This window comes from Marmota flaviventris, chromosome 1 (assembly GCF_047511675.1).
Source record: "Marmota flaviventris isolate mMarFla1 chromosome 1, mMarFla1.hap1, whole genome shotgun sequence".
NCBI classification, from domain to species: Eukaryota; Metazoa; Chordata; class Mammalia; order Rodentia; family Sciuridae; genus Marmota; species Marmota flaviventris.
In genome coordinates, this window is record NC_092498.1 from 23,824,666 (window position 1) to 23,852,135 (window position 27,470).

Genomic DNA, 27,470 nt, shown 5'->3' on the forward strand with positions numbered 1-27,470 from the left:
AACAGATGGTGGCACTCCACTGTCTCTCCTCATTTAAAAAATTAGGATAAATAGCACCTGTCCTGTCTTTTCCACAGGATACCTGTGAAAATTAAATATGGAAGCATTTGTAAAAGCCCTTTTTAAAGTGTAAAGTTCTGTACAAATGTGAGAGATTGCAATCACCATCTAGGGCGCCAGCATTAGAAAGTCAGGATTCTACTGTCTCCTCTCCATTTGGGATTAAGAGCCTATGTGACTTGGCTACTTGACTATGTCCAATGTCTACTTGCCGATTTTCTCAACTTGCTAATGATGCAAAGCAGTGCCAGCTTGTAGTGTTAGCAAGTGAGAAAGTAAAGCAGAGAAGAGAGAGAGAGAGAACACTGAGGACTTATAAACCCGCTAACAAACTCCTGAATGGCTACCAGGTTCAAGCCAAAGAACTGACCTGCCTGGGTAACTGACCTCTGCTATGGTCACAATTAAAACAAATATTTGAGTTCAAGAATATATGACATAGGGCTGCAGTGGTAACTTTGTGGTGGAGCACTTGCCTAGTATGTGTGAAGCACTGGATGCGATCCTCAGCATCTCATAAAAATAAATAAATAGAAATAAAGATACTGTGTCCATCTACAACAAAGAACATATTGTATAGTTCCCCTGCTTCCTCTCCGTCATGACGAAGCCAGATTTAAAGTTAGGTAGTCAGTGTAGTTAGGTAAATCGGGCCTAATATCGAGTAAGATCCAAAATGGAGGCCATGTTGAGAATGAATTCTGGGAAAAGCTGAACAACTCTTGGAATGTTAATGAAGTCTGGGAAATGCAGGACAACTCATGGAATGTTAACGTCCTCAAGGCCCAGAGCCCATCCCAAAGAAGTGTTAATGAAACAGCTCCCAGCAAACTTGAAGATGCTGACTCAATTCCTGCCCAGATGACTTCTTTGGCCCACCTGTGTCCCACCCTTGGGCCTTCCCACCTACATTCCATCACTGAAAGAACTATAAAAAGGGGAACACATCCGCCCTTCAATGGATTCCATCTCTTGGGTCCCCTTCTTCCTCCAGAAGAAGTCTTTTCTGCTGTCCTTTAATAAACTTCTATTTTCCACTCTGACCTTGCCTCGGCATGCTTCTCTGGTGTTATTCTTCAACATTGGGGAAGCAAGGACTCGTCACTGGTCAACAGCGGTAACAATGAGTGAGCAGCTCTCCTCCACCATGCCTTCCACCATGATGTTCTGCATCACTTTAGGCTCAAAGCAATGGAGTTGGCTGACCATAGACTGAAACTTTGAAACTGAGTGAGCCAAAATTAACTTTTCCTCCTCTGAAAAATAAAAATATCATATAGTTAAGCAAAGATGACTTTATATGTGTATATTATATATATATATATGTGTGTGTGTGTGTATAATATATATTACACCAGAAGCACAACCCAAGAAATAAAGGAACGAAGAGGCCATGCATAGGCACTCCAGTGGGCAGAACTGTCCGAGTCACACTAGCCCAGGCATATGCATGAATTCACAGCGAGGTTCTGAGTCTTTCTGGCTGAGTCCCCAGACATTGCATAGCAGAGACAAGCCTTTCCCACTAGGATCTGTCTAAACTCTTGACCCATGGAATCTATGCACATAGTAAAATGCTAGAAGGAAGGAAATTAGTTTAATATATAAGTCTGGAACTCCAGAAAGAAGCTGGGTCAAAAATGTAAACTTGTAAATTGTTTGAGTAGACTGGTGGTTTTAAGTCACTAAGTTTGGGATGGATTAGTTATGTAGCAATGGTGGCCATGAAAGAGAGCATGCCAGGATTTTAGGAGAGTTGGAGCGTAAATATAAGACCTGGGTGGTATTGATGGTCCACTGAAATCCTTGGTAAAAGAAATTTAAGGAGAAGGTAATTGGCATGGATCTGTGTTTTGATTAGCAACAATTGATTAAGCAAACACAGTCATTGAACAGTGACATATTCATTTCCCAAGGTTGCCATAACCAATTAGTATAAACTGGATGACTTAAATGAACAGAAATTTAAGCAGGATGTGGTGGCACATGACTGTAATCCCAGCAGCTTGGGAGGCTGTGGTTGGAGGATTACAAGTTGGAGGCCAGTGTAGGCAACTGAGTTAGACTCTGTGTCAAAATAAAGTAAGAAGGGCTAGGGATGTGGTTCAATGAGAGAATACCTGCATAGCATGCATAAGGCCCTGGATTCTATTCCCAGTACCAAATACACACACACACACACACATACACACACAGACACACACACACACACACACACACACACACCCCTCTCAGAAATTTATTCCCCCACAGGTCTAGAAACTGGAAGTCCAAAATCCCCCAAATCAAGGTTTTTGGCATCGCTAGGGTAGCTCTGAAGACTCAAGGGAAGGATCCTTCCTTGACTTCTAGTTCTTGGTGGTTACTCATCTTGGAGACACTCACTCTAACCTCTGCTTCTGTTGTTCCGGGGTTTCTTCCCATCATGTGTCTGTCTCCAAGTCCCCCCACCCAGCTTTTTGTTGTTGTTGTTGTTATTGTTTTTTTGCAGTACAATACTCATTATGCCAGGCAAGTGCTCTACCCCTGATCCGCACCCCAGCTCACCAAAGTGCTTCTTTCTAAGAGCAGAGATGCCAGAGACTCACAGTACCTTCCTTTGCATCTCAGACATTGGAAATTGCATATTTCCCCTCTTGTTCTCTCTCTCTCTCTTTTTTTTTTTTTTTTTTTGTGATATCAAGGATTGAACCCAGGGGTGCTTAACCATTGAGCCACATAACCAGCCTTTTTATTTTTTATTTTTTTTTTAGAGATAGGGACTCCCTGAGTTGCTACATGCCTTGCTAAATTGCTGAGGTTGGCTTTGAACTCTCGATCCTCCTACCTCAGCCTCCTGGCTGCTGGGATGACAGGTGTGTGCCACTGTGCCCGGCCACATTTCCCTTCTTTTTTTTTTGGATTTATTTATTTTTTTTCTGTCTTTTTTTTATTATTAGTTGTTCAAAACATTACAAAGCTCTTGACATATCATATTTCATACATTTAATTCAAGCAGATTATGCACTCCCATTTTTACCCCGTATACATATTGCAGATTCACATTGGTTACACATCCACTTTTTTACATACTGCCATACTAGTGTCTGTTGTATTCTGCTGCCCTTCCTATCCTCTACTATCCCCCCTCCCCTCCCCTCCCCTCCCCTCCCATCTTCTCTCTCTACCCCATCTACTGTAATTCATTTCTCTTTCTTAAATCCATGTCAAGCAGGGGGGAAGATAACCATGACAGGTAGATTTCTCAAATAAAACTGAAGTTATTTTAGCCAGAAAGAAGGGGAGACTGTGCTTAATACTGTCTGCTACTAAGGCTGGCAGCTGCCAGCTTTACCCTTTGAAGAGCTGGGAGTTCTGAGAAAGTAGGGAAAGAGGCCATGTGGGAGAGGCCCAGGGTTACCTGATCTAATTCCAGGCCCTGACGTTTATGGACAGGGAACTTCTCTGTACCTCCTTAACTCTGCCACACTCAGTGACCAGGACTGTACCCATCCTCTTATGCTGTGCTCCCTCCAAGCACATTAGTGTCTCCTCCCCTAACTTTATTCGTTCATTTGTTTGTTTATACTGGGGATTGAACCCAGGGGTGCTCTACCACTGAGCTACATCCCAGTCCTTTTTTGTGATGGGACTTGAACCCAGGGAACTTTACCACTGAGTTAAGTCCCCAGCCCTTTTTATTTTTTTACTTCTTTCTCAGTTGCTTAGGGCCTTGCTAAATTGCTAAGGCTGGTCTCAAATTTGCAATCCTCCTGCCTCAGCCTTCAGAGTCACTGGGATTACAGGTGTGTGTCTTGCCTTTCCTCTCCCTAGACTTTTAATTGTATTGCTGCTTCTTCCTCCCCAAATACCTCCCCCCCCCACTCCCTATCCAGCCTTAACCGGTTAACTTCTCTGCTCTTAGGTCAAAGGGTTGCCTCTTCCAGCAGCTGCCTCCAAATTCCTCAAGAGTAGGTGTCTAACAGGATGTGGTGGCACACACCTGTAATCCCAGTGACTTGGGAGGCTGAGGCAGAAGGATGCCAAGTTCAAAGCCAGCCTCAGCAATTTAGCAAGATCCTGTCTCAAAAAAAAAAAAAAAATTAAAAGGGCTGGGAACTTAGCTCAGTGAAAACAGTCCCTATGTTCAAACACCAGTACCACAAAAATAAGTAAGTAAATAAATAAATGTTGCATGAATGAATTGCCCGTGGAACTCAGAACTCTCAGTACTACTATACTTACTGGCAGTATTACAAGGCTTAAATATTAAGGTCCTTGCCTTCTTTTACTAGCAAAGTTTTAAAAAATATTTTTGTTTTAGTTGTACATGGATACAATATCTTTATTTACTTATTTTTCTGTGATGCTGAGGATAGAACCCAGTGCTTCACACATGCGAGGCTGGCACTCTACCACTGAGCTACAGCCTCAGCCCAAGCTCCTAATTTTTGAAGCATGATAATGGCTTATCCTCCTAGACTTTTGTATGAGGAGCAAGTTTTTAGGGGGCGGAATGTTTGTACTGGAAATTTCTAGCATATGTGGCCATGTCTGCCAGTTATAAAAATCAGATTCATGGTCAGACAACAGACTTGACCTTCCTGATTTCAGGCACTTAGGAATCAAAGTGTTAATAATTTAGCCAATACAGACTTATTCACCCAAGACAAACTTTGGACTACCTGTGTGATTGAGTAGGATTCATTTGTTGGTTTATTTGCTTATGAGTGTGTGAATGTTTCTATTTTGTTTTGCTTTATTTGGGGTTTGATCCGTCAAAACCCTAGCTGCAGGGTGTTAATAAAACTAACCAAATAATAAGCTGCTGAATCAGTACTGTTCCAGAAACCCAGGTACCCTGGGATGTCTTGTTTCCATCTGTGCTGAAAATAAGCCTTGGTCGCAAAACTGACCACTACAATAAAGATCATTCCATTCCAGAAGAGCACAGGGCCAAAGAAGGGCTCCTTGGGACAATCTTCTTAGCACTTGTGACTCAAGATCTCCTTCCCTTTTCCCTAGAAACAGAGGAGGGCCTGGGAATGCACTTAGTTATCTCAGTAGCAGACAGCTTGTTATCCCTTAGTGAGAGAAATTTAATTTCAGTGATCTCTGTGTGTGAGCTCAAGGGACACCAATCAAAACCCAGCTGGGTTTGAGAGAAAGTACCTAATAACCAACACACACTCATTTCTCCAAAACAACTCCTTCCAAAAAAAAATTATGGCTTCTTTTTGATTCTCTTGACTTAATTATCTATCTGGTAGATAGCTGCAATGCAGAAGAAAGTGAAATCTTGAACTATAATCAGAAATATCCCCCTCTTCATGCTATATCAGCCATACAAACCCGAGCACAAGTTAGACTTGAGGTTGTCCTACCTGGATGACTTGGAAGAGAATCAGTACCAAGCCATCACAGAAAAGTAGATGTAAAGGAAATTCATTCTTGAGGGGGACACTGTGTTTGTCAGACAGAATCTGATAGTGAGAAAGCAGAGCAGAAGAGATAGGGTCTAATATTGTTGAATTGATGCTTCTATAGCACAGGAAACCTCAGGGCTCCTTAGAGCATAGGGAAGACAGGGAGAAAAATGCTCCACATAAATCTGGACAATGGCCACCAGAGACAGAACTCGAAAATGAGGGCTTTCAATACCATGAAAAAGGAGAGGAAAGCTGGGCACGGTGGTGCACGCCTGTAATCCCAGCAGCTTTGGAGGTTGAGACAGAAGAATCACAAGTTCAAAGCCAGCCTCAGCAAGGGTGAGGCACTAAGCAACTCAGCAAAACTCTGTCTTTAAATAAAACATAAAAAAAAAAAAAAGGCTGAGGATGTGGCTCAGTTGTTAAGTGCCCCTGAGTTCAATCCCCATTTCCAAAAATAAAAAATAAAAAAGAATAAGGAGAGGAGGGACCCCCTCCAAATATTTATTCACAAATCATTATTGAGAACTTGTCTATATCTGCTAGTGACTCTGATTGGCACTAGGAATATATTGTATGAGAGATTTGGTTTCCACCCTCATGGAGAGTCTAGTGCTGTGAGAGAGAGTGTAACATTAATCAACTAATCACATGAATATAGCCATGAACTTCAAGAGTCCACAAGTATTCTAGTCTCCTGGTGTTGGCCAGAGCTTTGCCTGGGCCACACAGTGTTCTTGGGCTACAGCCAAAGATGGATTCAGCTCCAACAGGACTTTTTGAAGATCTCAGAGGACATCCCCTGTCCTCCTTTAACAGCTCAGAGAGGAAATCTGTTGCTAATAAACAAAACAAACAGGGCTGGGGGTGGAGGTAGCTCAGTGGAAGACAGATTGTGTGGTATGCATGAGGCCCTGGGTTCAATCCCCAGGATCACCTCCCCAAAATTAGGTTAACATTTTGGTGGGGGGAATCAATATTTTCCTAAAAATTTTCAGACTGACATTCTTGAATATGATGGCTATACAACCTCTCTAAAAATCAAGAGTTTCTGACCTAAGAGTTCCACTGTATTTGTAACGTATCTTCAGATGTCCAAGATGATAATGATGGTGATTTTTCTGTATTAAGGATTTTACCCTGGGCTTCACAGGCTAGGCCAACTCTCTAGTACTGAGTTATAACTCCAGCCCTTTTTATTTTATTTTGAAAGAGTCTTACTAATTTCCCTGGGATGGCCTTGAACTTGCTATCCTCCTGCCTTAGTCTCCCAAGTAACTGTCTTAAATAAGAAGGAGAAAGAGAAGAAGGAGAGGGAGAAAAAAAGGGAGGGAGAAGGAGAGGAGGAGGAGGAGGAGGAGGAGGAGGAGGAGGAGGAGGAGGAGGAGGAGGAAACAGTTGAGTACATCATGGTACATTCACATGATGGAATACTTTTCAACAACCAAAAACACTGATGGAGGAAAATGCTCATGGAATAGTAACTAGAAAAAGTTGATACAAACTTGTATATACAATATACTTCAACAATGTAAAAAAATGTATGAACATAAAAATATGCCAATTGTTAAGGAAGTTTTCTCTGGGAGGTGAGGTGATTTTGGATAAATATTACTTTCCTTTTTTTTTTTAAAAAAAAGTACTAGAACTTGAACCCAGAGGCAGTTTACCATTGAGCTAACTACATCCCCCTTTTTTTGACATAGGGCCTCTATAAGTTATTTAGGGCTTTTTAAAATTGCTGAGTCTGGCCTTGAACTTTCGATCCTCCTGCCTCAGCTTCCCAAGTAGCTGGGATGACAGGCGTATGTGCCACCACACCCAACTCCTTACATGTTCTAGATTTTTCCCCACGGGGAAGCCGTTACTTTTAAAATCAGAAGGCATTAAAAATGAAAAATACGAATTTCAGGACCACAGGCAGTTGTAGTTAAGTTTTGTTTTAAATTCTAAAATTTTCCTGCTGGTCTCTTCTTTGTTTCCAGTTCAGGAACCAAGGGCCTCTGAGCTGGGGGCAAGTGGTTGGTCTCGTGAGCTTGGAAGAACTTTCTGGCAGGCTTCCCTTCTGAAATAGCTTCTGTCCAAACCACACCACCTCCCCCAGCCTTGGCCACCCTCAGAGGGCGTGGCAGGCAGGCAGGTGAACTTCACACACCACTGAGGCCTGGCAGGAGGCGTGCCATTGCAGGGCTGCAGGAAGAAGCAAATAGCTCTGAGACTAGTGGGGGAGGGAAGCAGAGCTGGGGAGCTGCCTGCCTGGGGCCAGAGCCAGCAGAGACACCCCTAGGGACTTCATTTCGCCTTTCCTCAGCTGAAGACCAACAGCCACTGCACCCCTCTCCCTTCCTCTCAAGGTGAGGGAGAAAGTTGAGAATTTGGGGTAACCTAAAAGTCAGGAGTTTAACAAGGAACCATTAGGGAAATAAACAAGCCTTGGCTGGGTGTGGGGTGTGGGGTGTGGGGTATGCGGAGTGCTGGGCCTAACTGGTAATCATGGGAACTGGTAGCAGCCTTATTGGGAAGAGGCCAGGCCAGAGGTTCTGAGCCCTGAGCATGTTTCCAAAGCTCCTGAGTGAAGAATGTTGGAAGTTTATCTCCTTGTGCCCAGGACAGAAATCCTGGGCACAGCATGTATTGGAATTCTTCCTGCTGTAAGACTGTTTCCTGTCTTTCTTCAGAGCCAATGAAAGTTTCCTTTTCAGGAGTTCAAAACGCAAGCAGCAAAGAGGTGAACAGAGCAGAAAACAAAGGCACTTACACATGTGTGAATCACAGGAGTGTTACAAGCCAAAATCCCCGGGGAGGGGGAGGGAGGAGGCCCAGGTGGGGCCTCCTTAAGCAAAACAAGAACTGTCTATTTAGGAATGGGAGGGAGAAGGAATAGAGCCTGAGAGGACCAGAAGTCAACCACTATCTTCAGAAAGAGCCAAGATGAGGTGATACAAATATCGAAGGAAAAGAGGAAAGACATTTTTAATTGACACACAATATTTGAACATTTTTATTGGGTATAGCACCATAATTCTATAAATACTTACAATGAGTAATGACCAAATCAGAGTTATTAGCATTTCCATCTCCTCCGACATTAATTGTTTCTATATGGTGGGAAACTTCTGACTTTCTAGTTGATTTGAAATATCTAATAAAGTATGGACTATAGTTACCCCACTGTGCTACAGAGCACTAGAACTGATTTCTCCTAACTGTATTTTGGTGCCGTTTACCTAACCTCTCCATGTCCCCTCTTCTCCTTCCCTAACCTCTAGTGAGCACTGTCCCATCCTCTAAGAGATCAGCTTCTTCAGCTTCCAAAAATGAAAGAGAACCTGCAGTATTTGGCTTTCTGTGCCTGGCTTATTTAACTTAACAGGATGTCTCCAGTTCCATCCATGGTGTTGCAAATGACAGGATTTCATTGTTTTTATGGCTGAATAGTATTCCATTGTATGTCTATACCACATTTTATTTACCCATTCATCCATCAGTGAACAGCTTAGTTAGCTTAGTTGATTCCATTTCTTGGCTATTGTGAATAATGCTGTGATGATTATGAGAGTCCAAGTATCTCTTTGATATATTGACATGATTTTCTTGGAGAATATATATATATATATCTCCAGCAGTGAGCTGAATGGATCATGTGGAAGGTCTATTTGTAGTTTTTTGAGGACCTTCCATACTTTTTTCCTCGATGGCTATACTCATTTACATTCCCATGAGCAGTGTATAAGTTCCCCTTTCCCTACAGCCTCCCTAGCATCAAGCTGGGATGGGGTGATATTTCAGTGTGGTTTTGATTTGGATAGAGGAAAGATCTTTTGGGAGTGGAAGGACCTAAGGGGAACAGTCTCGGGGGTTTCTGTTGTCCTTTCTCTAGTGAATCTGCTCTTTCTCCTTTATTACCCTATTTCAGATGATTCCTCTATTCAGACAAATCGGGTTTATTTTCTGCCTATTTCCCTATAAGATATCAAAGGAAGACACAAGTTGTCTTCATTTCAGTTTATTTTTAATTTTAGTTTTTTGTACTGGGGATTGAACTCAGGGGCACTCAACCACTGAGCCACAAATGTCCCCAGCCCTATTTTGTATTTTTTATATAGAGACAGGGTCTCACTGAGTTGCGTGGTGCCTTGCTTTTTTGCTGAGGCTGGTTTGAACTGATGATCCTCCTGCCTCAGCCTCCTAAGTCCCTGGGATTACAGGTATGCACCTCCAGGCCTGGGCCCAGAGATTCATTTCATTTTAAGTCACATGACCTGAATGGCATTTGGAACCATTCATTAAATTTATGTGTACTCATTTATCTATAAGCCAGTTTTGGTACCAGGTACATGATATGGACACAAACATATATAGACACGTGACATACAATACATAGATTAAAATAGAGCCTGTCACAGATTTTTACAGTATGACCCAGATATGAAAAGGGCCTGTGAAGTTGGGAATATTAGGAATAGAATCTGCCGGCCATGGTGGACACCAAAGTCAAAGGGTCAGGTGGCCACTCATCCTTTGTGGGGCAGATTTACTACCACAATCACCACTATTTATTTTCTTGCTCAAAACTCTTTAAAGGAAAATATTTGCACATATGGGTTATTTCCATTGTTCTTATCTGTCCCTAGCCCTAGAATATTTATTCTCCATTTTTGATAGTTTCCTGCAATTTATTTTCCTCGTGTGCATTTATTTTTTGACCCTTTCCCTTACACACCTGAGACCTCACCGTATGCTCAATCTCCCCTTTCAGAAATTTCTTCCATATCTTAGGTCCCTATATGTGCAATTCCATTTAGGGATTTCCAACATACTGTCTCATCCCATTTTTTCTGGGTGTGATCTTGTGTTTCCAAGTCACACACACAACCCCCCTGGGGATAGGCAGACCACCAAGGAGCACTTCTCCCTGGAGCCCAAGAATTGATTTTCCTACCTTGGTTTGTGCATAGAATTACCTGGTCTCCATGGCACTTACCTGGGCCCTTTCCCTGCATTGCCGATCCACTTTCGATCCTCTTAGGATTCTGGGTCCTTCGTTGGCCTCAGGGATGGCAGTTTCCTTCCCTGCTCAGGAGGGCATAGGCACAGCAACAAGGCAGTGGGACATGTCTCCTTGGAGAAGGGGGAAGGTCCCTGCGACACCTAGGCAATACATGGAGCCCCACATTGGGTGTCAAAATTGTTAGAAATAATGAGGTGCTTCAAGAAATCAAACAGGTTCTTGAAAGTGGGAGGGCAAGGCACACCTTTAATCCTGGCAGAAGGTCATGTTAGGAACTTGGTTAGCAAGCTGCTGGGGGCAGGCAGTCCGCCTGCTTATATCTGGAACCTAATGCAGTGTTGCCTTTCCCTCTAACTGGAGGAGTTTGGGGTTACAATCTGTGCGATTGGCTCATGTTAGAATTAGGGTGCACAAAAGGGAAGGGCTACAATTGGATCCAATTAAGGCTAAATACTACATTTTGAAAATGAACAACCAGTCCTTCTATTTCTCACACATCGATTCACCAATCCATTCAACAAATATTCTTCTGACCCTCCTTTTTATACCCCAAATTCCAAAACATTTCAATTAGCAGTCCACTTCAGGGGAAGCAAAAGATCCCTTATTAAGAGTACGGTATGGCTCGCTGCTTCTCAGACTTTTTTCATGTCATGGCACAAGGTCAGTGGTAATATTTGTGTGACACACAAGGTAAATAGACTGGAAGCAGCCTCCAGGCACCAGCTGTTTGAGGGCTGTGGGGTCCATCTCTCCTCCCCACATCTGTAACCCACATGTTGGCACACCATTAAGAACCCCAATCTCACACTAGAAGCCTAGCCACTGGGGAAAAGAAAAACAAACAAACAAAACAACCACTTAGAATCAATAAACAGGCAGTACATTTTTCAGTGATACAGTGATAAGAGATAAATGTCTTAAATATCAGCTGGATGTGGTGGTATGCATCTGTAATTCAGGAACTTAGGAGGCTGAGGCAGGAAGAGCACAAGTTTGAGGCCAGTCTCAGCAATTTAGAAAGACCCTAAGCAATTTAGGGAGACCCAGTCTCAAAATGAGAAATAAAAACAGGGCTGTGATGTGGTTTAGTGGTGCCACTGGGTTCAATCCCCAGTTTCAAATACATAAGTAAATAAATAATCTTAAATATTATGGATACATTTATGCCCAAAGCAAAATACAGACATTTTAGTATGATGCCCTTATCTTTATAACTAGCATTATATTAGGTAGTTCCTACCTGGGCTACCTTTGGAGAGCTACTGGCCAGCAGCAGCCTGCTCTGGAACTATGGGATGTCTGGTGGTTATTAGCTGTCTATTTTAGCTAGGGGATGGTATGTGGGATCATTATAATTACTAAAATAATCATAAAACATTCCCCAACCACCACAGGTTCTGAACCAAATGCCAGCAAGGCCTAGGAACAGATACATTAACATAAAAATATAGCTTTATTACTAATGAAGCTGGGTTGGAAAAAAAGTGGTTGGTACCTACACCCCAGTGGGTTTCCTATATTTTCCTCCTCAAATTAACCTTACCCCCAACTCATAGGCAAAACAACTGCATATCTGCAGGGCATCCACCCCTATCCATATCATTTGCTCTCAGAGAGAAGAGCAGAAGTTCATACTTCAGGGAGCAAAGCAGAAAGCCTGGGGGGGGGGGTTCAAAGTAAATGCACAGTTTGCTTGACTTCCTAGAAAACAGCTTGAGGCAGAGCTCCAGCGTTCAGGTTTTACTGGGGACGTTGGAAGCGAAAAGCAGCAAGCAAAGCAGCAAGCATGAGCAAAGAGGGAAGGGAGCTGAGGCAGGGAGGAAGGAGAGCAATCTAAGGGCGAGTGCCATCATGATGGATATTGTGTGGGTGCTCAGTTCATGCCAAGATGTCACTGAGTACTGGAACGACCAGGTGAGGAAGACAGTGCCAGCCTCATGAGCAGCTGCCAGGTCTTTCAGCCTCCTCTCTTTCTGCTCCATGTTTGCCCCACGGATATTAGCTCTCCCTCAACCCCCATGGGGTTGTGTTCCTGGGCCCCTCTGAGCAGCTGCTGGAAAGCTCCAAGATCCTTGAGTCAGGTGGGTTGGACTTACATGCTGGAACTGCTGCCCTTGGCCCTCTCTCCTCTGGGGAGGCTGAAGTACTGGCTGCCTGCGGGGATTAAGCGATGGCAGAGACAGCCACCATCCAAGGATACAAGCTGGGTCTGCTGCCTCAAGCCAGGAAGTAGGGCAAGAGCACAGCAGGATGGAGGCTTGGGAAGAAGTGGGTTTAACAATGTGGGGAAATGTATAAACTGGGTCCAGACACTGACTTGGGGAAAAAAAAACAAAACAAAACTGTCTTGACTCTGAATTTGTTTGGGCTCCTGATACTCTGGCCCACCAGATGTATTGTGATTGCAACTTTGGTATGCCCTGGTTTAAAAATAAATAAACAGGGCTGGAGCTGTAATTCAGTGGTAGAGCACTTGTCTCGCATGTGTGGGGTACTGGATTCGATCTTCAGCACCATATAAAAATAAATGTAAAAGCTATTGTGTCCATCTACAACTAAAAAAATATTTAAAATAAATAAGTAAATAAAAGGTTGTGGGATGTGAATTGAGAGGTTTCTTGAGCTCCTTTCTTATGTGATAATGATGCAACTGTTTGCAAGCACTCAGAGGCCTTGCAAGCTGGAACTGGGCCTGTAACTATGCAGAAGGCCCGCGTCATTGGCTCAACCACTGACCGGGTAGCCAAAAACAGTGTTGGGGCAGCATTGTTTGTAACCAGGTTATAAACCAGGTATCATAGCAGACAGAGTTTGATAGGAGTCCAAATCAATCATCAAATAATACAGCTTGGTAACAATCATAAGCCTTTTCCCTTTCCCACACCTGCCATCAAGGATCCTCAGCTAAGGGCACTTTTGGATCCTTTGCTGTGTCACCACTGGACTGAGGCCAAAGGCCTTCACACACCAAGACCACCTGAGCACCCTGGGAAAACCAAAGGGGCTCTATAGACAATGACAGAAAGTCAGATGAGAGAGATGGGAAAGGAGAGGGACCGGGAGTCCTCGTTTCTCACTTTAACTTTTTTGTCCTTTGATAACTGAGCAGACTTTAATATATCTCACTTCCCCTTAATATAACCCCATTCCCCCCTGAAAAATGAGCAGAAAAGTCCTGGGTGGCAAAGACTTAACCTACTTTTGTAAAAAAAGGTTCTGATTCTGTGTAACCTCCCTGGTTATAACTCAATCCCCCGCCCCCCCCCCCCAGTCTGCTTGCAGGGGGTGAGGAGGTAAATTCCCTACACACCCTGGAAGAGAGCCAGGATTGGCATTTGGAATCCCTAGATCCCTGAAGGCCTTCATTTCTCTTCAGAGAGTGGCCAAATGGGAGCAACTAGAAGTGGAAGCCCCGGATCCACATATTCTGCCTTTGAAGTACAGATGTCTATTTTAGATACAGAAAATACAGAGGTGAACAAAACGATTCCTGCTCACAGTGCAGTAGGGGAGCTGGACCGGAAACAAGCAGCCACTCCAACCACACGACACCCGTAAAAGAGAAGTACTGTGTACACATGGAGCCTGGCAAGGTACCCTCGACTGCAACAGCCAGTCTCAGATGGGCAGCTGTGTTTGCTCTGGCGGGGGAAACTTGACCTGCAACAAACAGCCTCAAAGGACTAGCCACACACTTGATGGGACAAAATGGGATAGTGTCTCAGAGAGGGAAGGTAGTAGCTTGTTGACAAGAAAAGCCACAGTTCTTAGCAGACAAGATAAACCGAGGCCTCTCCAGGAGACAGGTGGAGCACACACCTGCGCTCTGAGGAGTTTCCTTCTCCTCATCCCTCACCACTCTGCCTGGCCCAAAGGGGGAGGGGAGGCAGAGAAGGAGAGAAGGAGAGGACATTGTGTAGGATACTCTGTCAACATCTGTCTCTGCTGGGACCTGGAGCAACAAAGGAAAGGAAGATACTCTACTTTTGCTTTTTGTTTGTTTTTGTGGTGCTGGGGACCCAGGGCTTTGCAGGAAGAGTGCTTTACCACTGAGCTCTTTATAAAAAATAACAATAATAAGGACTTTAAGCAAGGTGTGGCGGTATGCACTGTATTCTCAGATACTTGGGAGGCTGAGGTGGGAGGGTCACTTGAGCTCAGGCGTTCCAGGACAGTTTGGGCAACACAGTGAGACCCTGTCTTAAAAAATAAACAAATACACAAACATACCTTGATTGAGCTATATAATTCACATAGCATACTATTCACTCACTTGATGTGTACAATTCAGTGGTTTCTAGTATATTCACAGATCTGTGCAGCCATCACCAGAATCAATTTTAGAACATTTTCATCACCTGAAAAAGAACTCCAGCACCCCTTAGCTGTCATTTCCTCCTGATTCTCCCCAACCTGTCAGCCCTTGGCAATGACCAGTACACTTTCTCACTCTATCTATAGTTCCACTCCGGATTTCTCATAGAAACGGAATCACACAAATAACTGGTTTATGACTGGCTTCTTTCATTTGGCATAATGTTGAGAGGTGCAAGGGCGCATGCCAGTAATCCAGTGACTCAGGAGGCTGAGGCAGGAGGATCACAAGTTCAAAGCCAGTCTCCAGTCTCAGCAAATTAGTGAGGCCCTAAGCAACTTATTAAGACCCTGTCTCAAAAGAAAAAAAATAAAAAATAAAAAGGACTGGGGGTATAGCTCAGTGGTAAAACTCCCCTGAGTTGAATCCCCAACCCCCAGTACCTCTCCTAAGTCATTTGGCATAATGTTTTCAGTGGCACCTACCTATGTTGTAGCATGCATTTGTATTTTTTCTTTTTTTATTGTTGAGTACTATTCTATTGCATGGACACACCACATTTATTTATCCATTCATCAGTTAATGGAGAGTTGGATTATTTCTACTTCTTGACTGTTATGAATAGAGCTGCTTTATAAATCCTGTGTACAAGTTTCTCATGGCAGAGTTGAACTTTTCATTTAATCACTAGTAAGCATTTATTAACTGCCTATTGTACACATAGTATGGGGAGCGGGGAGAGTCAAATTAAGGATAAATATAAAATGCAGTTTTGTAATCTCTGTTTCCTGACTAGTTGGAGAAATCATATTATGCTTTCAAGAGATATTTAAATATCTAATGATACTTATGCATATTTGAGTACTTAATTCTGAAAACCAGGTCAGACTGGGTTAGCCCTGTTTAGCAGAGGGAATTGAAGCACAGATATGTTGAACAATTTGCCCAAGATCACTAAGCCAGGGAGAGTAAAAGGTTAAGCCATGATTCAAACAGATCATCTTGTTCCCAGAGCCTCATTCTTTTTCTTTTTTTTGAGATGGCCCTATGAGGGGGCTATTTTAGATTACAGCAGCCCATTACAGACGTAAACTCCAATACATTACGTGAGCTGTCACTGGATTCTGTTTTATTGAGATGAGGTCTTGCAATGTTGCCCAGGCTAGTTTCAAACTCAGGAGCTCAAGGAATCCTCCTACCTCAGCCTTCCAAGTGCTGGGACTACAAGAGTGTCCACTATGCCCAACTCATTCTTTTTAATTTTTAAATTAATTAATCAATTTGGTACTGGAAATTGAACCCAGGGACACTTTCTCACTGAGCTACATCCCCAGCCATTTTTCTTTTTTCTTTTGAGACAGGGTCTTGCTAAGTTGCTTAGGGCCTCACTAATTTGCTGAAGCTGGCCTCAAGCTTGTGATCCTTCTGCCTCAGCCTCCTGAGTCACTGGGATTACAGGTGTGCCCAGCCCATATCATTCTTTTTAAAAAGAGTATAATGGAATATTTCAAACACACAAAATTAGAGGAGCCAGCACAATAAACTTCGTATATCTATTGTGCCACTTTATTTTTCACTTTTTATTTTTTGGTACTGGAGATTGAACCCAGAGGTGCTCTACCAATGAGCAGTAGCCACAGACCTTTCAATTAAGTTTTCAAACTTTGAGATAGGGTCTTATTAAATTGCCAAGGCTGGCCTCAAACTTGCAATCCTCCTGTCTCAGTTTCCTGAGTCACTGGGATTACACCGTGCCCAGCTGTAATGCAGTTTTATTGATTATCAACATATGGCCAATCAGAGGATAACCAAACCATCATTCTGTATCACCTGTGTAAGCAACCTAATGCCAAAATGAATGAAGGCAGGCACAGTGCTGGTTATTCATTCAACATATATTTAATTATTTATTTTTTTTGAGGGGTGGGTGGGCACTAGGATTGAGCTCATGGGCACTCAACCACTGAGCCACATCCCCAGCCCTATTTTGTATTTTATTTAGAGACAGGGTCTCACTGAGTTGCTTAGCACTTCGACGTTGTTGAGGCTGGCTTTGAAACCAAGATCCTCCTGTCTCAGGCTTCCAAGCTGCTGGGATTCCAGGCATGCGCCACTGCGCCCAGCTGAATGTATGTTTGTTGAGCACCAACTCTGTGTCAAGTTTGTTGCAGGTGCTCTGGATTCATAAAATCTGAAACAAAAGTGAGCTATAGATATGTACCATCAACCAACCATGTATGCAATCAAGAGGCAAGTGCTAGGATGAGAACTAACTGCGAAGGGAAAATAGATGTTCCATCAATAGAGAGATTGGGCAGTTGGTCACCACCCTGATTAAGTGATTAACCTTAGCATCTCTTCCAGAGGGACAACCTGGCAGGGTACATTTCCAGTGAAGCAATACAATCTGAAGCACAAACCATGACCTTTCAAGCATTGTAATTTGGCCCTAAATATTTATCCTGAGTATATTGAGGGCTTTAGATCTGGTTTGCTTGTTTGTTTTTGTTTTTGTTTTTGTGCCAGGAATTAAACCCAGGGGTGCTTAACCACTGAGCCACATCCCCAACCCTTTTTAATATTTTATTTAGAGACAGGGTCTCACTGAGTTGCTTAGGGCTTTGCTGAGTTGCTCAGGCTGGCTTTGACCTCGTGATCCTCCTGTCTCAGCCTCCTGAGCTGCTGGGATTACAGGTGTGGGCCATGGCACCCAGCTTACATCTGCTCTTTTACATAGGAAATATACAAGAGAGAAGAAGAAGTTAAATGACACTATAAAGAAACAATAGTTAATGATAATATAAGAGGTTCCTTGAGACAATTTGCTTTTTACTTCAAAACCTCAAGGCTACACCTGAAATGCAGGTGGGGAGAGTGGGAGTGGGCATTTTTTTAAGATTACAGTAGACCAAAGAGATAGAAATCCAGACACATTATGTAAACCTTTAATGAATTCTGGTTTTAAAAACATGGCACTATAAGAGGTCATTAAGAACTGATTATAGGGGGGGGAGGAAAAAAAAAAAAGAACTGATTATAGGTGTTTGCCGTGGCCCACACCTGTAATCCCAGCTACCTGGATGCCTGAGGCTGGAGGATAGCAAGTTCAAGGCTATACCAGGCAACTTAGCAAGACCCTGTCTCAAAATAAAAAAATAAAAAGTGTTGGAGATATAGCTCAGTTGTGGAGGTCTTGTGCCACCATCCTACCCAGTTAAAAATGTCCTTATTTTTAATATGTGTGTTAAGGTAGATAAAACTAAAACAGCTTGGTATTTGCAAATTATTTTGCAAAGGTTTAGCAGAAAACAAGACAAAACACGCACACACACACCCTACATGTAAATAAGGTAAATACTGTAAAATATTAACAGTTGTTAAAATTGGATGGCAGGTATTTAATTTGGGTAGTCAATGCATTATTCTAATATATTAAAGTATATTTGAATATTTTTGAAATAAAAATTTTTAAAAAATCGCCAGCCCAGTGCAATAGTGCATACCTATAATCCCAACTACTGGAGAGACTGAAACAGGATGATGGCAAATTCAAGGCCAGCATGGGCAACTTAGCATGGTGCTGTCCTGTCTCAAAATTAAAAAGAAAAAGGGATTCTTTCACTGGTGGAATGTCCCTGGGTTCAATTCCTAGTATTGGAAAACAAATTATTTTTAAACAAGTAAGTTATTAAAAATTACCAAAAAAGTAATCAAAACCAAAAACACAAACAAAACAAAAACAAAAGCAAACCAAAAGGAGGACCTGGGATTGACCCCCAGTGCCACCCCCAAAATAAAATAAAATAAACCAGAAAGAGGCAACAGCAAGTGCAGAGGTCCTGAGGTAGCAACAGCTATGAGTTGAGAGTGATTTGAATTTTTTTAAAAAAGATCTATCATCTATCTTATCTATCTATCTGTAAACACACACACACACACATATACACATACATACACATACACACACACACATTTTCCTTTTTTGCCGTACTGGTTACAACCCAGGATCTTGCTAAATTCCCCACGATGACCTCGAATTTGCCATCCTCCTGCCTCAGCCTCCTGAATAGTTGGACTTACAGGCATGCACTACCATGTCTGGCTTTATTAACTATACCTTCATAAAGAGAAATAGTAGCAGAACTGTATATATGCAGTCAGCACACGTGTGCCTTATAAGCACATAAACATAAGTGTATAATAGGATCTCCACATCCATGGGTTCCGCATCTGTGAATTTATCAACAATCATGGATTGAGTCAGGTGTGGTGGTGTGTGCCTATAATCCCAACTACTCAGGAGGCTGAGGTGGGAGAATCCCAGGTTCAAGGCCAGCCTTACAAATCCTGTCTCAGACTAAAAAATAAAAAGGACTGGGTGTAGCTCAGTAGTAAATATGACTCCCTCCCCACAAAAAAAAAAAAAAAAAAATCATGGATTGAAAATATTTTTAAAAAGTCATGTCTATGTTGAATATATACATAGACTTTTTTCCTCATCATTATTCCTTACCCAGCTATTTATATAACACTTGCATTGTATTAAGTATTATAAGTAATACAGAAATGGCTTAAAGTTTTGGGAAGGCTGGGTGTGGTGATGTGCCTATGGTCCTGGCTACTGGGGAGGCTGAGATAGGAGGATCCCTTAAGCCCAGCAGTTTGAGACCATCCTGAGCAACAGAGTAAGTCTGTATCTTAAAATACGCACATAAAATGGGGGAGAGAGAGGGTGTGTGTAAGCTGTACACAAATACTGTGCCTTTCTATGGAAAGGATTTAGGCAACTGAAAGTGCTGAAGGTCCATGGGGGTCCTGGACCCACTTATACCTAGGATTTACGCCTAAAAAGTTAAGAAAAAAAATTTTTTCTGCCTACTGGGTCAAGATTGGACTGTGGGGTGAGGGTGGAGGTTGTGGTGGGCAAGAGTGGGACTAGAGAGGCCAGTTGGGATTTACTGGAAAGAGGGTGGTAACAGGTTAGGTGACAATGTGGGGAGAGGGCTCAGATTTGGCAAATATGAGTAAGGGGGTGTCATGGGTTTTGCTGGTGGAAAAGGGAGACTCTAAGGGATTAGTTTGAGCAATTGTCCCCATGGTCACTTTGCTAAGTCACAGAACACCAGAGGAAGGCATAGACTTGTTTTTTAGAGGAAACCTAATTTGGCTTAGAATGACCTGGAAGTCTTCCTGATCATGAAGGAGCTGGAATTTGGGTGAGGAACTAAACATAATGAGTTTATAATCAACTACAGATTAAGTTTTTCATTTGAGTTAACAAATAGGGTGACGTAGAAGGTTGTAAGAAGCATGGACTTTGAAGTTGGGAACCTGAATTCAAATCCTGATGCTTCCTTTTACTGTCTGTATAACCTTGGACAAGTTATTTGGACTTCTTTGAACTTAAGGTTTTTTTCTCTGTTCCACAGGCAAAATAACCTCTGTCCTGCCAGGCTGTTAGGAAATAACACATGTTGCTACAACACCTGGAACAGAATAGGTGCTTATTATACAAAAATTTCTGTCATTCTAGAAAACCTCAGGCACTGTAATCCCACCCACTCTGGAGGCTGAGGCAGAAGTATCACAAACCCAAGGCCAGCCTCAGAAATGTAGTGAGACCCTGTATTAAATAAACAAACTAGGGCTGGGGATATGGCTCAAGTGGTAGCATGCTTGCCTGGCATACATGAGGCACTGGGTTTGATCCTCAGCACCACATAAAAATATTAAAAATAAAGATATCATGTCCACCTAAAGCTAAAAAAAATAATTTTTTAAAAAAATAAAAATAAACAAATTAGCTGGGCACAGTGGCACATGACATAATCCCAGTGGCTCTGGAGGCTGAGACAGGAGGATAGTGAGTTCAAAGCCAGCCTTAGCAATGGTGAGGCACTAAGCAATTCAGTGAGACACTGTCTCTAATTATAATTCCAGCTACTCATGAGGCTAAAGCAGGAGGATTGCAAGTTCAAGGCCAGCCTTGGTACCTTAGTGAAACTTTTTCTCAAAACAAAAAATAAAAAGGGGTGGTTTTAGTGGTGCACACGTATAATCTCAGCGACTTGGGAGGCTGAGGCAGGAGGATCAAGTATTTGAGGCTAGCCTCAGCAATTTGGTGAGGCCCTCAGCAACTTGATAAGACTGTCTCAAAATAATACACACACACACACACACACACACACATATAAGATGGTAGCAAGTCAAGAGAAGAGATATTGGGATAGACTGGAGGCTGCAATTTTAAATAAGGTGCTCAGGTGAACCATTGAGAGGGTGACATTTTAGCAAAGACCCCCAAGAATTAGAAAGATGTGCTTATTATTTTACTATTTGGGGGAGCATGCTTCAGGCTGGGAAGGTAACAAGTACAGAGCCCTGAGACAGAAGCATGCTGGTGTATTTGAGGACCAGGAAGAAGGCCAGTGTGGCTAGAAAGGAGAGGTTGAGGGAAAAGGGTAGGGCAGCTCCTGTCAGGCCTTGAAGCCTGTGATGGCTTTGACTTTGCACAGCATAAAATGGGAAGTCCTGGGGGCTTTTGAAAAGTGGTGGGGATAGAATCTGACTTATGAATTTTAAAAATAGCGGGCTTCTATCTGAGTCAATATGGGCGTTGGAAGGAGGAGGCTGGCTGGGAAGTGATTAACTAGAGCAATCCAGTTGAGAGATGATAGTAGCTTGATGGAGTGTGGGGGAAAGATACTGGATATATTTTGATGGGAGACCTTCAGGGTTTCCTGATGATTGGCTGTAGGGGTTAGAGGAAGAGAAAAGTCAAGCATCATAGTCTGAGACGCTTGATTTGTCAGTAGAAAAAGGTGCATTAGGTCAAATCAAACAAAATGGTCAACATTTAACAGTTCTTAACCTTAAGAGATGATTTCATGGGTGGTGCACACCTGTAATCCCAGAAGATACGGAGGCTGAAAGCAGGAGGATTGTAAATTTAAAGCCAGCCTCAGCAAGGCCCTGTCTCAAAAAATATATATACATATAAAAAGAGCTGGGGATATGGCTCAGTAGTTAAGCACCCCTGGGTTCAATCCCCAGCACAAACAAAACAAAACAAAACAACAGGCGATTTCATATATCTCAGCTTAATAGTTGCCATTTGTTTAAATGAAGAAAACTATGTGAAGAAGAGGTGGGGGGCAGGTATCTGAAGTGTATTCTGGCTCATGAGGAGATGCCACAGGAGCAGCTGTATATATCTGGAATTCAGGGGTGAGGACCTCTCTCAGGAACGCTGGTCAGGCAGGCAGTCAACAACAGCAGTTAAAGCTGAGACTGGAGGAGGTCACCTGGGGCTCACCTATAGATAAGAAGCAGAGGCCTGAGGCCTCCAATGTCCAGATGGGGGTGAGACAGCAACAAAGGAAATGCTGGAGGCCACAACCAGCAAAGAAAGGGCTCCAACCAGGGCAAGCTGGCACAAGGAGAGCGCTTCCTAGATACAGGTGTGTGATATTTCTAAGCTCACTCCTTCTTTGAGGTTTGGTGTTGGGGTGGAGATGTGGTGAGGGGAGAGGATAGGATCATACCTTCCAGCTGACTAGCACCATCAGGGTTGCGACATCTCCTGTTGGATCCAGGCAAAGGGAGTACAGAAGCTGTCATCCTGTTTACTAATGAGGAAACTGAGGCATAAGGGTTGGGTGACCTGGCCCAAGATTCTATCGGTAACAGGTAGAACCAGGACTAGAGGGGCTCTCTGTCTCCAAGCTATCACTGAATTGTGCTGCGTGTTCCTGAGCTCTCCTGACTGCTTCTCTGGGGACACACTGTGACAAGGTCACATGGAGAAGAGTTGCAATAAGTCTTGAGCTTCTGTTTCCACAGCAGCAGGGAAACTGCTGATATGATGACCTTCTGGGAGGGGTCTGCACCTGTGATCCCAGATGCCAGTGGGCCAGCTCAAAACAAACCTCTTGGTGGCATGAGATTGACATCATTACCCTAAGTACAGGTATGAAGATATGAATGGTGTGACTCTACTTTGTGTACAACCAGAGATATGAAAATTGTGCTCTATATGTGTAATATGAAATTAATGCATTCTGCTGTCATATATAACACATGAAAATAAAAAATAAATAAAAAAACAAAAACAGCAACAACAAATCCCCTCTTTTCTGATAAGAAACCATTGGATGGAACGAGGAGGCTGTGTCTGGGGGTTTTCCCACCAGTCAGGGACAGTGATAAATTCACTTTGGTTCTAGAGGGGTTAACAAGTAATTTTGGAGACAGAGTAGATTCTGGGCTGGGCCTTTCCACTGATGACCAAATGACCAGTGTCATCTTATTCTGTCTAGTGTCACGCTCAAAGCATTATACTCTCTCCAGGCCTATTTTCTTGCTTTGGAGAAGCTGCTCCTGAGATCAGAGGCCCCATGGGTCAAGCTTGACCCTGTCTTGGGCAGAGATAAACAGGCCTGAAATACATTTCCCAGATTGCAACACTAGTGAGTCAGGCAGGGTCGGACAGCTGCTGTCTTGCAGTCACCCCTGGGCGCACCTGATAAGGAAGAACATGGCTCATTCCGGTGCAGTGGTGCACCGTCTTGTGAGCACACACATATAAACAGACACTCCCAGGCCCGGTGTTGTCTTAGAGTAAATTATTGACATTCTGAATGGCTGAAACACCAGGGGAAAAGGGAGAGAACAAACAACGAGCCTCTGCTAAAGAGGAGCGCCACTTTTCTTAAGCTAAAGCAAGTAAAAGCAGGGTTGCCATTAGGCTCTGCTTTGGGGCACCTTTTGCAACCTCAAGAGCAGGCGTAGGAGTCCTCTGTAAAGAGGACTGTTCTGGAAAGAGGAAGGAAGGATCACAGAGCGGGAGGGAGGAGGAAGTTGGAATAGGGGAGGTAGATTTATGAGGGAATAAATGGCAAAATGCCCAGAGAGAAAAGGTGTATCATAAAAAATATGAATATACTTTGGCCATGGAGACAACTGAAGTTATGACATTTGCAAAAAGATAAAACAAAAGCTCCCCTCCCCATGAATACCTTTCTTCTTCAATGATATGAGGGGACAAATGGGGTATTGATTGTATAGTAATAGTTACACAATAATACCAGCATCATTACCACATCATACCTTGCAATCAACACTTCACATTAACTTTATGAAAGCAGTTTATAGTTTACAAGGGGCTTTCACATTCATCTTTTCCATTTATTCCTTCAACCCACTTGAGTGGGTAAGGCATTATGAGCCACATTTTACAGATGAGAAGACTGAGGCCCAGGGAGGATATATGCAATTAACTGAGGCATAATTAAGAGCAGGGAGAGGCAGCTTTGTCCCAAGTAGTCCAGAGCTAAAATGCTTCCTAAAGACACAGTAACTCTTCTTTAGGATGATTCCTTTCCCATGACTATTCCGTTTCCACAAGCTTGGAGACCACACCTCGCTGCATTTCAAGATACAGCAGTCCCACCTTCTCCAGTGTTGTTCACATATTCTCCATCACTGACACATTGGTTATTTTTGCCCAGGACTTGGATCATAGCAGTTACAGTATCAATGAAGAATAAAGAGCCAGGGAACATGCCTAGGTCCCACTCCCTCATCCTCTTTTTCAAGTATCCCCTCTTTTTGTCTGTTTTGGACTCTATACTCTGTTCATCTACAAATGATGCCTTCTAAACTTGCAACACTGTTCCTCTCAGGTGAGAATGAGGAATGGAGGGTACACAGTCCCTGACCTATTTGTATAGGACACCATAGGCATACTTAACTACCTGCATGGTCAGGCAGGTGTTCTCAAAGTATGATGCCTATTGGAATCTTTTTTTTTTTTTAAATATTATTTATGTATCTTTAGTTTTAGGTGGATATATTAGTTTGTTTTTATGTGGTGCTGAGGATAGAACTCAGTGCCTCATGCATGCTAGGAGAGCACTATACCACTGAGCCACCATCCCAGCCCCTATTGGAATCTTAAAGGCAGTGGTTCTCAAACTTTAGTCTGTATTAGAACCATCTGAGGAGCTTGTTAAAGACAGAGATGTTCAGGTCCCAGATCAGATCTTCTGAATTGGAATTCCCTGGGAAGGTGCCTGGACATTTGTGAACTTAACAAGTTCCCCAGGTGATTGTGGAGTATTCTCAAACTTGAGAACCGCCATCTTAGCCTTGGAATGGGAGTTGAGCAGGTGAAGGAGAGCGGGAAAGAGGAGGTAGCAGCAACAGAAACCCAGGGAGCTTAGAGAAGACTCAGTGAGGAAGACAAATCCCCACTCCATCTTTATCTCCCCTTAGTAAAAGTGGTCAAATAGAGGGGGTTGGAAGTCTCTTCATGAAGACTTGTCCTACTTCTGACAGATTCACCATGTGCAATAAGAAAGAGCATTGAAAGAAAACTCCTTTTGACTTTTAACTCCTTTAAAAGCAGTAAAAATAGCCATCTCTTTTGGAACACAGAAGGGAGGTTACCAAGGGCTGGGAGGAATTGGGAATGAGGAGTCATTGTTTAATGTGTACAGAGTTTCTGTTTTGATTGATAAAAATGTTTTGGAAATGGATAATAGAGATGGTTAAGCAACATTAAATTTATTCAATGCTGTTTGTGCACTTAAGTATGGTTAAAATGATAAATTTTATGTTACATATGTGTTATAATTTAAAAACCTGGTCTTTTTGAGAGATGGAATCACAGGAGCAAATGATGTACAACTTTAGCAGATTGCTGTTGCTCCAGGTGTGTGTGTGTGTGTGTGTGTGTGTGTGTTTACATAATGGGACCCAACTCATGGCACCTGATCTGACAAAGTACAAACGTACTTATCAGAGCAAGGAAATAATTAAAACTTTTGAAAACAGAGGGCATTGAAAATCTGATCTAAATAGGGGAGATACCTGAATACCCTTTTCTGCTCCCTTTGTCTGGTTGGGCTCTCGGTTCAATATGACTCCTCTGTGCCTTGTAGAACAATATCTCTAATTTCACTGTGCATTGAAGTCACCTGGGGACCTTGTTCAACAGCAAATTCTAGCTTAGTAGATCTGAGATGAAACTCCATCCTTCATTTCTTTCTTTTTAAAAATATTTTTTAGTTGTAGATGGACAGAATACATTTATTTATCTTTATGTGGTGCTGAAGAGCGAACCCAGGGCCTCACACATGCTAGGTGAATGCTCTATCACTGAGCCATAACCCCAGCCCCAACATTCTACATTTCTAACAAGTTCCCAGATAATGCTTACACTATAGATCCATACTGAGGGGACCATGTAAATCTAATCTTGGTTCACCACCATAGCATGCTCAGCTAAGTGATGGCACACAGAAGAAGAAGGTGCTTAATAAATAGTTATTGAATGAATAAAGGAGTCTATTAGGTTGGAACAGGAGTTTGCAGGGCAGAGTAGTCTTTGTGTTGAGCTACAGCATATTTGGGGTATTTCCATCAATCACTCATTTTGTGAAATTACCTCAAACTCTGCAGAACGAAGACGTTAGTACTCAATTATTTCTAGCCTTTGCACCTTGCAGCCTTGACTCTAGTCCTTGAAATAGTGGCCCTATCTGTACAGAGTTTGCAATCTCTGAGGAACCCTTGCCATAGTCCACAATTCCTGCAAACAAATTCTCTCCGCCCCACGAATGAGCAGAGTGAAGGGAACATGCCTGTGTGGGATTTTCCTAGCTTTTGGCACCTGAGTAATTGACGCCTTGGCCTCCTCCAGATCCAAATAGCCTTTTTAACAGCATGTAACAAGGAGGATCGTAAAACAGGTAAATGTAATAATATTCCCATTATTTACTACTATCGTTTATGATGATGATAACGACAGTTAAGCGATGAAGTATGTGGGGAAGTTGGGGGAGGGGGCAGAGTGTTGAGAGGCCGAGAGAAAGAGGAACTACATCTCCCAGAATGCTCTGGGAAAGCACACGCCGCGGCGGCGCCCCACCCCTTCCACGACCAAACACGCCCGTCTGATGACGTCACAGAGGTGACGTCACGGCGCCCAGAGCGAGGCTGGGGTAGAGAGGCCGACCGAGCCGGAGTCGTCCGCTTGTCGTGGAGGCTGCTAGGAGCCCGAGAGAGGGTGAGCGGGCGGGCAGACGTGGGAGCTAGAGCAGGCAGAAGGGAGCGTCGCGCCGCGCCGCGCGGAGGAGAGCCGAGGCCTGGCCGCGGCGGAACCACAGCCGGAGAGGGCAGCCCGAGCCGGGCGCCGCGGGGTCCCCACCCCCACTCGGCCGGACAGTGCCCGGTGTTTCCCCGTGCGGGGGGCGGCGGTGGCGGCTGACGGGACCCGAGAGGACCGCAAGGGGTTGCCACCTCCGCCGAGGAGCCGGCGCGGCCGCGGGCTCCTCAGAGCCGGGGCCCCGGGCCCGTGACAGACGGGCCGAGGAAGGGAGAGAGGCGGCGGCGGCTCAGGCGACGGGGAGGCAGCGGCGGCGACACCATGTCATCCCCCAGTCCGGGCAAGAGGCGGATGGACACGGACGTGGTCAAGCTGTATCCTTCTTGGAGGGGGAATTCGGGCTGCGTGTGGGGGCGGTGTGAGGATGCCAAGGGCACCCCTGAAACCCAAGAAAGGGCCTTGGGGCACTCGAGGCCACTGTCCAAGACGCCCTCCCTCCCCCAGTGCCTACGGCGGCTCCTTGGCACCTCCCAGGAGTCCAGGGCCTTTTCAGCTCCTCTTTAT

General features: G+C 43.6%; 2 protein-coding genes across 3 annotated transcripts in view; both read left to right on the forward strand.

Moving 5' to 3' along the window:
- The first annotated feature begins 661 nt into the window (after positions 1-661).
- On the forward strand, positions 662-27,068 carry LOC139704773 (brain acid soluble protein 1-like). The gene is made up of 3 exons (XM_071609080.1): positions 662-686; positions 6,735-6,880; positions 26,610-27,068. Exons 1-3 carry the CDS (start codon positions 662-664, stop codon positions 27,066-27,068), a joined length of 630 nt encoding a protein of 209 aa, XP_071465181.1.
- Positions 26,773-27,470, forward strand: part of Ube2h (ubiquitin conjugating enzyme E2 H) — a 101,950-nt gene continuing 101,252 nt past the window's right edge. For both annotated transcript variants that reach the window (XM_027950160.2, XM_027950161.2), the window contains exon 1: positions 26,773-27,280. In XM_027950160.2, coding sequence (XP_027805961.1) covers positions 27,228-27,280 — 53 coding nt within the window. In that variant the 5' untranslated portion in view covers positions 26,773-27,227. The remainder of the gene's footprint in view (positions 27,281-27,470) is intronic.